This window comes from Lepidochelys olivacea (genome assembly GCF_965140295.1).
Source record: "Lepidochelys olivacea isolate rLepOli2 genome assembly, chromosome: 13".
In the NCBI taxonomy this organism is placed as follows: domain Eukaryota; kingdom Metazoa; phylum Chordata; order Testudines; family Cheloniidae; genus Lepidochelys; species Lepidochelys olivacea.
In genome coordinates, this window is record NC_140423.1 from 38,042,097 (window position 1) to 38,055,631 (window position 13,535).

Sequence of the window (13,535 nt, forward strand, 5' to 3'; positions counted from 1 at the left end):
AATGCGTCACATCTACATACCTACCTGGGCAACCAACACTGACTGTGCGTGGGGAGTCGGCATTCCCCGGGGCAGACGGGGAGGAACCCAGGTGTCCGGGTATGAGAGGATACTGGGGAATGCTGGGCTGGTGCCAACGGGACAGGCTTCCCGGCCGTGTGTGACTCACAATTCCCCTCCCAGTTGGGACGCCAACACCCACCGAAAGCAATTAGGGTGCATTCGGCCTGAACACTCAGCCTGGCTCAGAGTGTCAGGGCCAGACGGGGAGCAGAACCCAGGACCCCAACCCACTGGCCCCCACTCCCCTCCCCAAGCTGGCATTGAACCGAGGAGTCCTGGCTCCCAGCCCTCTGCTCTAACCACTAGACCGCACTCCCCTCCCAGAACTGGGGATAGAACCCAGAAGTCCTGGGCCCTAGTTTCACGCACCAACCAACTAGACCCCATGAAAGTTTTGAAACTTTCTCCCCGCCCAACATTTACTCAAAACCGGCCCCTTTAAGAGTGAAGCAGCCCCTTTAAGAATGGAGACATTCTCTCCTGCTTGGCGGGCTGTTCTCTATGCTCTGTGCAGGGAAAGAGTCCCAGCTGACTCTCCCCTCTCTGTGAGCGGTGGTTGGTATTGCCCGCAGGAGCCCTGCGCGCAGCCCACCGGACGGGTCCATCTCACTCCTGCCCCTCGCCCGCACTTTCGGGGCATCTTGGTGCAGCCCGCCCGGCCCCCGTGGCCCTCCGCAGGTTGGTATCGCCGCATTGGGAGCTGGCCAGTTTCCCTGGGAGAGACCATTCCGTGTACTGGGCGGGGGGAGACCTCAGAATCCGTATCAAGGGGGGGACGCCTCCGGGTTCAGCGCCCCTGGGGCGGGGCTAAGCAGGCGGGTGGGGGCAGGAGGTGGGGGGCATGCAATGGCCTGGCCCAGTGGCTACTCTGACTCAATCCCAGAATGCACCTGGGGACATGATCTGGGGTTAGCATGAGCGGTAGTGTGAACCCACTGCCCCCCCCTCCCCCCGGACACCTGGGTCCTTGTGCACGCAGCCTCGGACGCCTGGGTCCTCCTTGTGCACGCGGCCCTGGGTTCCCTGAGTTTGGGATGGGCACCACGGGGCTGTCTCAGTGCTGGGTCGGGGATCCCCCCTAACCCTCACCTCTCCTCTCCTTTAGATCCAGTAGGTTCAGAGTCGGGACCCTGATTCCTGCCTTTGGCCCCCTCCCCCCCACAGCTGAGTCGCCATGGTGAGTGGGGTCCCGTCGGCTACCCCAGCCCCCACCCGTTGCCCCCTCGGGGGGTGATCCGAGTCCCCACTCCCCAGTTACTGCCCTGGGGTAACCGGACTTCTTGTGCACACAACCCCAGGGGCGCTGCATGCCTGGGTTCCTGGCCCTGTGCCCAATAGAGGGGCAGTCCCCAGTGACCTCCCAGGGGATTACTGCTACCCCCCCAGGGGTGTCCCTGCCCCCTAGAATTGCCCCCACGGGATCTGGTTTACATATTCAGGGTTGTGGGTGAAATCGCGTGGCCCCGACACCTGCCCTTGCTCAATCCCATAATGCACCTGGGTGGGGAGCACGGCGTGAAGGCCTGGGGCAGCAGCCACCCCTCCCCATTTACACAGTCGTCCCCCCCGGACCCCCCCAGCACGGCCGTCTGAAGGTGAAGACAACGGAGGAGCAGGCTGAGGCCAAGCGCCTGGAGCGGGAGAAGAAGCTACGTCAATATGTAGCCGCCACAACTGCCATCTTTGAGAAGGTGAGATGGGTCGGGAGCATGCCCTGTGCCCCAAAGGCTGGGCACGAGTGGGGGGAGCCGGCTTCCTGCTGACCTTTCACCCCTGACCCTTGCGCTCAGCCTTCCTTCCTGGAGCGCAGTATGAGCTTTGACCGTTATGATCGGTCACTACACATTGACCTCTGATCCCATGGCCTTTCCCTCACTCTGCGTGGTCTGTGCTGTAACCTTTGACCCCTTACGCTATGCCTTATTTGGATTGGTTGCACAGTGATCCTTGAACCCTGGCCTTCCCCATCATGGGTGATTGGGGAGCATGCTGACCTTTGAACTTTGACCTTTTCCCCAATGGGTGGGGTGCGTGATACCCTTGACCCAGTGCCCCCTTAGCCTGGATCCCTCCTGGTCAGAGTGAACTTTGACCTGACATCTTCCTCCCTGGTTTGTGGGGTGTCTCTGACCTTTGTCCTTGGCTCATTGATGTTGTTTGTCACCCCCAAAACTCTTCCCCTCAGAGGCATGAGTAGTTAAGGTGCATGGCAACCTTTGACCTCTGTTGGAAATGGTTGGATGAGTGTATGACTCTTGGCCCCTGACTGTTCCCCTCTGGGCCAGAAGCAGTTATGTGCTTGGTGGCCTTTAACCTTTCTAGGATGACCTTTGACACTGCTGTACTCCAATTGGGTGACTGGAGATAGCTGAGGTTGAAGAATTGGGTCAATGTTGACCCTTGACCTTCTTCTGGCTCATGAGTGGTCATGACGTTACGCCCTTTGGCTCCTGGCCTTTGACCCTTGATCAGAGGCAGATGTGATCAGGTGACCCTTGACCCCGTCTGTTGGTCAATTGTTGGCATGGGTGGGTAGACTAGTTGCCCTTTGACCTCTGACCTCAGCACTTCTGACATTTCCCCCCACTGCGGGAGGGACATTGACGTGAATGGTGACCCCGACCTCTTGATCCTTTGCTGGGCGAGATACGGTGGCTCCAGACAGGGTCGTGGCATGACCTTTGACCCCTGACCTTTCTTCTCCCCAGAGGAAGATGGGGCAGCTGGACAAAGAGGCGCTGGAGCTGACCAATCAGATCTTGGGGGTCAACCCCGACTTCGCCACCCTCTGGAACTTCCGCCGGGAGATCATCCTCCGCCTGGAGGGGGAGGGGTGAGGGGAGGATGGAGGGGGGGAGGGTCTGGAGGGGAGTCTAGGGGGAGGGGGCCAGAGGGGCAGGGAAGGAAGGTATGAAGGGGAAGGGATGGGGGAGTTGGAGAAGGGGGGTATAGAGGATATGGGGTAGAGAGGGGGTTGGAGGTGGGGGGAAAGGTGAGGAGAAGGGGGGTAGTTCAGGGGGTCACAAAGAACCTGGAAGAGGGGGAGTCTTGGGGTCCATATGGGAGTGAGCGTGGTTTGGGGGGTCCCTGGCTTTGACCCTCCCCATGGCAGGTCCCCAGGGGGGTTGGGTTGGGGTTGCGGGTGGCTCCCCGGCTCTGATCCCACAGTGGTAGGTCCCTGGGGGGTCGGGTTGGGGGGGATCCTTGACTCAGACCCCCCCCCAGTGGCAGGTCCCCGGGGGAGTCCCTGGCTCTGACCCCCCCCCAGTGGCAGGTCCCCGGGGGAGTCCCTGGCTCTGACCCACCCCCTGTGGCAGGTCCCCAGAGGAGACGCAGTCACTGTGCCGCGGGGAGCTCTCGTTCCTGGAGACCTGCCTGCGGGTGAACCCCAAGTCATACGGGACGTGGCACCACCGCTGCTGGGTGATGGGGCACGTCCCCCACCCCGACTGGGCCCGTGAGCTGGAGCTGTGCGCCAAGTTCCTGGAGAGTGACGAGCGCAACTGTGAGCTGGAGCCCTGACCCCAGATCCCCACCAAATCCCTTCACCCCGGTCCGCCCCAAAAAACCCGACCTCTGCCCCTGGATCCTCCTGATGTCTATCCCAGGATCCATCCCGGGTCCGCCCCCAAACCTCTGACCATAGATTGACCCTCAAACCCCCGACCTCTGCCCCCAGATCCCCCTGAAACTCCCAGACCTCTGACCCCAGATCCTGCCCAAATCCTCGACCTTTGACCCCAAATCCACCCTGAACCCACAGCCACTGACCCCAGATCCACACCTGAGCCTCTTACCCCAGGTCCACCTCTAACCCCGGATCCTCCTGAACCCCAGATCCATCCTGGACCCTCCTGCCCTGACCACAGATCCACTTCTGATATCTGACCCCGGACCCACCCTGCTGCCCTGACCCCGGATCAACCCCAAACCCCGTTGCCCTCACCCTAGATCCACTCCAGCCTTTGACCCCAGATCCACCCCCTGAAAACCCCCAGACTTCTGACCCCGGATCCACCCCTGAACCCTACCACCCTGGCCTCTGACCCCCGATCCACCCCCGAACCCCGCTGCTCTGACCTCTGACCCCAGATCCACCTCTGAACCTCACCTGACCTCTGACCCCAGATCCACCCACATATCCTCCAACCCCAGATCCACTCCCAACCCCCCTGACTTCTGACCCCAGATCAATCCCCAGACCCTGTTGCCTTTACCTCTAATCCTGGATCCACCCCTGAACCCCCAGAATCCCACTGCCCCAACCTCTGAACTCTAGCCGCACCTTGACCCCCAAACCCCAATCCCTGGCATCCCCCCAGCTCACACCCACGGGTGCTGGGGTGGTGTGAGGCATGGGGTGGCATGGGGGCATGCGGCATCTCTCACCCCCCGCTCTCTGGTGTCCCCGCAGTTCACTGCTGGGATTACCGGCGCTTCGTGGTGCAGCGCGCCCAGGTGCCAGCCGCGGACGAGCTGCGCTTCACTGACCACCTCATCACCCGCAACTTCTCCAACTATTCATCCTGGCACTACCGCAGCCGCCTACTGCCCCAGCTGCACCCTGACCCCCGGCAGCCGGGCCGCCCCACTGAGGCCGTGCTGCTCAAAGGTCAGGGCGCCGGGCGGGGGCTGGGAGCCAGGACTCCTGGGCGCTCTCTCCATCTCGGCGTGGGGCCTGGGAGCAAGGACTGCTAGGTCCTCTGCCGTCTTGGGGTGGAGGCTGGGAGGCAGAACTCCTGGTTTCTCTCCTGGCCCTGGGAGGGGAGTGGGGCTAGTAGGTAGAGTGAGCGGGCTGGGAGCCAGGACTCCTGGGTTCCTTGCCAGCCAGTGGCCCAGCCCAGGGGTGGATTCATTTATGGCGAAGGCCCTCACCTGCTCAGAGAGATCAGTGAGCCCTGCCCTGAACTTGGCGGAGATGCCGTTCCTGGAAGCTTGACCCAGTTGGGACATCACTGACAGGTTCCGCATGCCAGAGGAGGGACTGGCCCCACCTGGCTCCCTGCTGCCCTGGGCACGACTGCCCCGGCTGAGCGCCGCCAGCCGGAGAGACAGGGACGGCACCTGGGAACCCGCCCTGCAGCAACTGTGCCTCAGACAGCTCATGGGGAGGGCCAGCACCCTCTATGGGGGACAGGCCCCATGTCCCATTCTGGGCCCCCCTGAGCCAGCCTGTCCCTGCCCTGGGCCCGGACCGGGGCCGGCGCCTCCCAGAGGAGAAAGGCCCCACGCCCCATCCCCCACCTTTCTTCTCTTGCCCTGCCAGAGCTGGAGCTGGTGCAAAATGCTTTCTTCACCGACCCCAATGACCAGAGCGCCTGGTTCTACCATCGCTGGCTGCTGGGCAGAGGTAGGCACCTCCTTGCTGGCCAGAACGGTACTGGAGGGGGCAGGGATGCATTCCATAATACCTGGGCGCTTTCTGGCCAGCCGAGGGTTGAGTGATGCTGCCGGAGTACTTGAGAGATCCCATCTGGAGCATCATCCAAGGTACCTGGCTGTAGAGACCAACTCTGGACTATACTCAATTGGTACCCAAGTACTGTGAGCAACAATAGCAGTCTGGGGTATAGCCCAGTGGTACCTCACACTGTGGGCACAGCCCGCAACTACGCACCCAAAGTAATTGGTGCCCAATTACTGCATGCTGGAGGATAACGCCCCCCTGGAGTGTAGTCCAGTGGTGCCTGAGTATTCTTTTGTGCTAGGGGTATGATTGCATGATGCCTGAGTACTGCATGGGGCAAGGAAGCCATATCCCTTAGGGTATGGGCCAGCAAGACACAACTCCTGTTTAGCGAGGAGAGAGTATTGTCTGATGATAGGAGATCCACTAGGCTGTACTCCGGATGATACCTGAGTATACTATTCTGTGGTATACATCTCCTATTGTTACCCAGGTACTGGGTGCATTGGGGCAATACCACCCGGGAGTATAGTACAGCAGTACTCAAGTAGTTTGTAATACTAAATTCCTCACTGGATTACAATCGGCTAATACCCGAGTATTGTATGGGGTAAGGAAATATCCTTGTGAAGGGTAGACCGCTGATACCCAAGTACTGCTTAATGAGGGAGAATTGTCCCATGGTGCCTGAGTACTTGGGAGACCCCTCCCTGGCGTATTGTCCAGTGGTATCCAGGTACAGGAACTCCTCCCTTAACGTCGTCCCGGTTAACGATGTTTCGTTGTCACATTGCTGATCGGTTAGGGAACAGGCTCGTTTAAAGTTGCACAATGCTCCTGTATAACCTTCTTTGACAGCCGCCTGCATTCTCCACTGCTTGCAGGGAGAGCAGCCATTGGAGCTGGTGGGGACTTGGAGCCAGGGGGGGCCGGCAGCCCCCCCATCAGCTCCCCTAAGTTCCCTATGCTGCAGCCACCCAGCAAGCTACCAATTGCCGGCAGTTCAGGTGTCCCTCCCCCCACTGCCCTGAGCTGCTCCTGCCCTCTGCCTTGGAGCTGCTCCCCAGAGCCTCCTGCTTGCTGTGCGGGGTGGGGGGGGCTAATGTCAGGGTGTCATAAATATAAAGGGAAGGGTAACAACCTTCCTGTATACAGTACTATAAAATCTCTCCTGGCCAGAGGCACAATATCCTTTTACCTGTAAAGTGTTAAGAAGCTCGGGTAACCTGGGGGGCACCTGACCAAAAGGACCAATAAGGGACAAGATACTTTCAAATCTGGGGAGAGGGGGGGAAGGCTTTTGTCTGTCTGTTCTGTGTGCTTGCCGGAGAGAGATCAAGAAAGCAAGCAATCCAACTCCATTTGAATTAGTAAGTACTAGCAAGAAAATGTGTTGGTTTACTTTTGTTTTGGCTTATGATTTTCTCTGTGCTGAGAGCAAGGTGTATTCCTAGTTTTCTTTTTGTAACTTTAAAGTTTTTGCCCAAAGGGAAATCCTCTGTGTTTTAAAACTGATTGCCCTGTGAGATTAGCTTCCCTTCTAATTTTACAGAGGTGCTTCTTTTACATTTTTTCTTTCTAATAAAGTTCTGTTTCTTTTAGGAGCCTAACTGATTTCTCTATTGTCCTAAGACCCAGGGGTTTGGGTCTGTGATCACTTTGTAAATTGGTTAGGATATTATTCTCAAGCCTCCCCAGAAAAGGTGTATAAGGGCTTTGGGGAATATTTTTGGGGAATAGGAACTCCAAGTGGTCCTTTCCCTGATTCTTTGTTAAATCACTTGATGGTGGCAGCGTACCCTCCAAGGGCAAAGAGTTTGTGCCTTGGGGAAGTTTTACCCTAAGCTGGTAGAAATAAGCTTAGGGGTCTTTCTTGGGGGTCCCCACATCTGTACCCTAGAGTTCAGAGTCAGGAGGGAACCCTGACATTGTCCCCCTCCCCCCTGCTCCTGTATCCCATCTCCACAGAGCAGGGAGGTGGGGATGCGACAGGGCTCAGGAGGGAGGGAGCTTGCAGGCAGCAGTTGCTGTCTGAACTTGCTGATCTACTTAAAAAGGCAATGTACTTACTTAAAGGGGCAATGCGCATCTCTCTCACACACACATACATACTCTGTCTCTCTCCACCATGCTGTCTCCCCTCCCTCCTTTGTGCCGCCTTGTAGAGTATGAGGCTACGTTAACAACATGTTAACCCTTGACGGCTCAGCCGAGTGCTAGTTCATCATTTAGCAGCAAGGCATCTCCTGGGAAATATCCCACCCTCTGACTTCACCACCTCAACCAAGCTTCACAATCAGCACTGCTGTGGATAGTATTCAATTGTTTGTTTAAAACGTATACGGTGTATGTATGTGTGTGTGTATATATATAGAGAGACTTTTGTCTGCAAAAAAAATGTCCGTGGAACCTAAGCCCCCCCATTTACATTAATTCTTATGGGAAAATTGGATTCGCTTAACATCATTTCGCTTAAAGTCGCATTTTTCAGGAACATAACTACAGCGTTTAGCGAGGAGTTACTGTATAGTAGAGTGTTACTACATTGTCCAGGGCTGGTATACTGCATTGATACCGCAGTACTTCGTGCAGAATAGTAATACCAGCCTGGGGGAGAATGCAGCTATTACACAAGTATTGTATGAAATCTGCTACGTCCCCAGAGTTCAATGAGATACCTGAGTACTATGTAGTATTGTCCTAGAGCGTAGGTGAGTGTTCGCTGTGATGTATTTGAATACTGCTTGGTACAGCAGGGCTGCTTCCTCAAAACGCCTCTTGATGTTATCTGAGTACTGTGTGGTACTGGTTTTACTCAAGTGCTGAGTAATATTGCTCCAGAGTTTGCTCTACTGGTACTCGAGTACCGCTTGATCCATGAAAATGTCTCCTGATGGTACCGGAGTACTGTTTAGTACTGGCGAGCAACGTCACTGTAGGGTGTTGTCCGTTTGACCCAAGTGCTGTGTGATGCATGCAGATTCCTCCCCCAAAGTATACCAAGATGGTACCCGAGTAACCTGAGAGCACTGGTGACATTGTAACCCTGAGTTACTCCAGGGCATTGTGCAATGATACTGGAGTATTATACGAGTCTTTAAGATCTCCCCGAGCATACCCTAACAGTGCCCCACGGCCCGGATAGCACGGAGGATACTCAAGTTCTCAGTAACGTTACTGCAGGGAATTGGCCAATGGCACTAGACTCCTATGCTATTTCCCCCAGATGGCACCCAAGTACTGCTGCTACTCAAGCACTAAGTAACGTTACTTCAGGATATGATCCAGTGATGCATGGGGATCCCCCCCTCTCAAGCATACCCTGAAGGTACCTGAGTACCTCACTGCACTGAGTAATGTTACTCCAGGAGTTGGTCCCATGACACTAACCCCCCTTCTCTCCCTGCAGCTGAGCCGGAGCCGACCATCCTGTGTGTCTACGTGAGCCGAGAGGACTCCTCGCTGGCGGTGGCTTTCTCCCAGCCCGTGGTGGTGAGTACCCATGAGCCGGGGCGGAGGGAGGCAGTGCTAATCCGAGGCTCACAAGCTTCTCCTCCGGCAGGTGACACCAGGATCCTGCGACCTGCTGCTCTTCGCAGACGAGGCCCCCCTGGCAGTGAATTGGCGCACACCCGACGGGAGAAACCGCCCCGGCCTCATGTGGGTATCCTCCCAGATGCCTGGGTTCTCGTCCCACTCAAGGAGAGGAGTGGAGTCAAGTGGGTTAGAGCCGGGGGAGGAGGGGCTGGGAGCCAGGACTCCTGGGTTCTCCGGGGAGTGGGATCTAGTGGGTTAGAGCAAGAGGATGGTGGCCGGGAATCTGGGCTCTCTGGGTGGAGAGTGGGGTCTAGTGGGTTAGAGCAGTGGGGGCTGGGAGCCAGGACTCCTGGGTTCTCTGGGTGGGGAGTAAGGTCTAGGGGATGTGGGGGGGAGCCAGGACTCCTGGGTTCTCTGGCAGGGGAGGGAGGCTAGAACCTTTTTCCTTGACCCCCCCCCCCACCCCACCCAGCTGTGCGACCTGCCGGCCTCGGCCCTCAACGACCACTGGCCCCAGCACACCTTCCGGGTGCAGTGGGCAGGCGGGGAGTCCCAGAAGGAGTGTGTCCTCTTCAAAGGTAACCATACACCACCCCAACAGCTGCCCCCCCCAAAAAATCCTCCCCCCAGCTCCCTGACACTCTGCCTCTGCCCCCAAGGCCGCAGCGACGGCTGGTGCCGGGACTCCGTCACGGAGGAGCAGGTGTTCAGGTAGGAGACCCCTCCCCCCACCCTGGGTCATCTGCCTCTGAGAGGGCCCGCCCCCTGGCAGGAAGTCCCGCCTACTCCCCCAGAAGCTCCTCCCCTCACAGAGTAGCCCCTTTCCCTAGTGTGCATGTTCTAGACAGGCCCTCCCCACTCAGAAGGGCCCTACCCCAGGCTGTCTAAGTAGCCCTGCCTCCCTGATACGTTCCCTACAGAGCAGCTCTGTCCCTTTCCATTCAAGACTAGACCCGCCCCTCAGATAAACCACGCCTCCTGATTATGTGTAGGCGGATAGGCTCCTCCCACTGGGGGGTTGCCTCCCCCCCTTTAAGTGCCTGTTTCACAGTAGCCCCCATCCCTTGAGTATCTTGAATAAAACATCCCCCCCCAGGTGTGTAGTCAGAGCTAGCTCTGCCTCCCCCATTTGAGTGCAGAGCAGCCCCCCCGCCCCCAGGATGGGCCATGCCCCCACCCATCTCAGGTGCTGGCTGGCCCCCTAACCTCCCCCCCACCCCCCCAGATGCGAGCTCTCCGTGGAGAAGTCGACCGTGCTGCAGTCAGAACTGGAGTCCTGTAAGGAGCTGCAGGCCCTGGAGCCGGAGAACAAGTGTAGGTACCTCCCGGACACCTGGGTTCTCTCCTGGCTCTGGGAGGGGAGCAGGATCTGGTGGTTAGTGTGGGGGGAGGGCTGGATGCCAGGACTCCTGGGTTCTCTCTGTCTCGACAGGGTGTCTCCTCACCATCATCCTCCTCATGCGGGCCCTGGACCCCTTGGTGTACGAACGAGAGACCCTCAGCTACTTCGACACCTTGAAGGTGAGGGGCGGGGGGAGGAGAAAGGGGAATCTTGGGGGGAGGGGGCTCTGAGCTGCTCTTCCCAGCCCCCTCCACCCTGTCCCTCTGTCCCCACCCCCAGGCCGCTGACCCCATGCGCTCGGCCTATCTGGACGACCTGCGCAGCAGATTCCTTGTGGAGAACAGCATCCTGCGGATGGAGTACGCCGAGGCCAGGGTGGTGGACCTGTCCGGCCGGGTACGGGAGAACAAAGCATGGGGTCAAGAGAGGACTAGTGGGCGGAGCTGAGAAGAGGGAGAGGCAGGGGGTGGAGCTAGAGGATTGATGGAGGGGTAAGCACGAATGGGTGAGGCCAAGTGGGAAGTGGGCAGGATGAGAGGGAGCAGGGGGCGTGGCTAATACAAGAGGCGGAGCTAGGGGAGGAGAAGGAGCAGGGGATGGGGTGGAGCTAGGAGAAGGGGCGGGGCCAGAAATGCAGGGAGTGGAGCCAGGAGGCTGAGTGTGCAGGAGGGGGCAGCAGGGGTGGGTGGAGCCAGATGAGGTGGAGGAAGAGAGGGCGGGGCCACGTAGGTGCGTGGCGCTGAGGAGCAGAGACCCCCTCCCTCCAGCTCTCTCTGCCCCCCAGGGACTGACCGTCCTCTGCCACCTGGAGCAGCTGCCGCTCATCACCCACCTGAACCTGGCGGGGAACCGGCTGCGCCGCCTCCCTCCCACCCTGGCCATGCTGCGCTGCCTCGAGGTGAGAGATCCCGGAGCGGGGAGGGACCCAGGCGTCCGGGCGCCCAACCCCCTCCACCAGTCTAACTACTGTCCCCGCCCCCGGAACCATGAGGGCCCCAGCCCCCCTACCCCAGTCTCACTGCTAGCCCCCCACGGCCCTGGAGCAGGTGGAGGGACCCAGGCGTCCGGGCCAGGGGCGGCCCATGTCTCTGACTCTCTCTGTCCCCAGGTGCTGGAGCTGGACGGGAACCAGATCGAGACCCTGGAGGGGCTGCCTCCCCTCCCCCGCCTGGAGGAGCTCTCAGCCCGCAGCAACCGTATCCTCCAGCCGCCCCCATGGGGCAGGGAGCCCCCACGGGCAGCGGGCAGGGGCGGGGCAGAGGAGGGCAGGGGCGGGGCAGAGGAGGGCTGGGGCGGGGGGTTGGGCCCCTCCAGCCATTGCACCCTCCTTGACTCCCCACCCCCAGGCATCCAGCGACCTTCCGACCTCCGACCTTTGGCCTCCTTCCCCAGGCTCCGCCTACTGGCCCTGCAGGGGAACCCCCTGGGCGCCCTCCCCGACGCCCAATCCCAGCTGGCTGCACTGCTGCCCCGGGTGGAGATCACCCTCGCCTGATTGGCTGGCAGGGGCTGGCCCCGCCCCTTCCCCTCCCCTGCCCGCCAATAATTTATTGGACCTGAGAAATAAAAGGTTAAAAACGCCCTGGTGTGAATTGAGTCATTGTGCGCCCCTCACTCCCGACCTGCAGCCCCCCCACGCCCTGCCGGTGCCCCTCACTCCCGACCTGCAGCCCCCCCAAGCTCAGCCCTGCCCCCCCACGCCCTGCCGGTGCCCCTCACTCCCGACCTGCAGCCCCCCCAGGCCCAGCCCTGCCCCCCCTGCCCTGCCGGTGCCCCTCACTCCCGACCTGCAGCCCCCCCAAGCTCAGCCCTGCCCCCCCACGCCCTGCCGGTGCCCCTCACTCCCGACCTGCAGCCCCCCCATGCCCAGCCCTGCCCCCCCTGCCCTGCCGGTGCCCCTCACTCCCGACCTGCAGCCCCCCCAAGCTCAGCCCTGCCCCCCCACGCCCTGCCGGTGCCCCTCACTCCCGACCTGCAGCCCCCCCATGCCCAGCCCTGCCCCCCCACGCCCTGCCGGTGCCCCTCACTCCCGACCTGCAGCCCCCCCATGCCCAGCCCTGCCCCCCCTGCCCTGCCGGTGCCCCTCACTCCCGACCTGCAGCCCCCCCAAGCTCAGCCCTGCCCCCCCTGCCCTGCCGGTGCCCCTCACTCCCGACCTGCAGCCCCCCCATGCCCAGCCCTGCCCCCCCTGCCCTGCCGGTGCCCCTCACTCCCGACCTGCAGCCCCCCCAAGCTCAGCCCTGCCCCCCCACGCCCTGCTGGTGCCCCTCACTCCCGACCTGCAGCCCCCCCATGCCCAGCCCTGCCCCCCCCGCCCAGCCGGTGCCCCTCACTCCCGACCCGCAGTCCCCCCCATGCCCAGCCCTGCCCTCCCGCGCCCTGCCAGTGCCCCTCACTCCCGACCCGCAGCCCCCCCAAGCTCAGCCCTGCCCCCCCACGCCCTGCTGGTGCCCCTCACTCCCGACCTGCAGCCCCCCCATGCCCAGCCCTGCCCCCCCTGCCCTGCTGGTGCCCCTCACTCCCGACCTGCAGCCCCCCCAAGCTCAGCCCTGCCCCCCCACGCCCTGCTGGTGCCCCTCACTCCCGACCTGCAGCCCCCCCATGCCCAGCCCTGCCCCCCCACGCCCTGCCGGTGCCCCTCACTCCCAACCTGCAGCCCCCCCATGCCCAGCCCTGCCCCCCCTGCCCTGCTGGTGCCCCTCACTCCCGACCTGCAGCCCCCCCAAGCTCAGCCCTGCCCCCCCTGCCCTGCCGGTGCCCCTCACTCCCGACCTGCAGCCCCCCCATGCCCAGCCCTGCCCCCCCACGCCCTGCCGGTGCCCCTCACTCCCGACCTGCAGCCCCCCCATGCCCAGCCCTGCCCCCCCACGCCCTGCCGGTGCCCCTCACTCCCGACCTGCAGCCCCCCCATGCCCAGCCCTGCCCCCCCTGCCCTGCCGGTGCCCCTCACTCCCGACCTGCAGCCCCCCCATGCCCAGCCCTGCCCCCCCTGCCCTGCCAGTGCCCCTCACTCCCGACCTGCAGCCCCCCCAAGCTCAGCCCTGCCCCCCCACGCCCTGCTGGTGCCCCTCACTCCCGACCTGCAGCCCCCCTATGCCCAGCCCTGCCCCCCCCCGCCCAGCCGGTGCCCCTCACTCCCGACCCGCAGTCCCCCCCCATGCCCAGCCCTGCCCTCCTGCGCCCTGC

At 61.2% G+C, this 13,535-nt stretch overlaps 1 protein-coding gene across 2 annotated transcripts; it reads left to right on the forward strand.

Moving 5' to 3' along the window:
* Positions 1–552: 552 nt before the first annotated feature.
* On the forward strand, positions 553–11,929 carry RABGGTA (Rab geranylgeranyltransferase subunit alpha). Of its 2 annotated transcripts, none has more exons than XM_084645868.1 (17): positions 553–741; positions 1,169–1,240; positions 1,644–1,754; positions 2,772–2,896; positions 3,381–3,568; positions 4,478–4,675; positions 5,330–5,413; positions 8,880–8,962; positions 9,033–9,134; positions 9,480–9,585; positions 9,667–9,718; positions 10,233–10,321; positions 10,440–10,528; positions 10,629–10,745; positions 11,134–11,247; positions 11,458–11,545; positions 11,696–11,929. In XM_084645868.1, the coding sequence occupies exons 2-17, from the start codon at positions 1,238–1,240 to the stop codon at positions 11,842–11,844; spliced, it is 1,698 nt and encodes a 565-aa protein (XP_084501994.1). In that variant the 5' UTR covers positions 553–741; positions 1,169–1,237; the 3' UTR covers positions 11,845–11,929. The 2 variants fall into 2 exon arrangements, with proteins under 2 accessions (XP_084501994.1, XP_084501995.1); XM_084645869.1 differs by lacking the exon at positions 553–741 and adding an exon at positions 881–971.
* The last annotated feature ends 1,606 nt before the right edge of the window (positions 11,930–13,535 follow it).

Excerpts from the sequence above, each read along its gene's own strand:
- RABGGTA (XM_084645868.1), top strand. Across the intron at positions 10,746-11,133 it reads TGGTGGACCTGTCCGGCCGG|GGACTGACCGTCCTCTGCCA; the intron begins GTACGGGAGAAC and ends TCTGCCCCCCAG. Across the intron at positions 11,248-11,457 it reads CCATGCTGCGCTGCCTCGAG|GTGCTGGAGCTGGACGGGAA; the intron begins GTGAGAGATCCC and ends CTCTGTCCCCAG.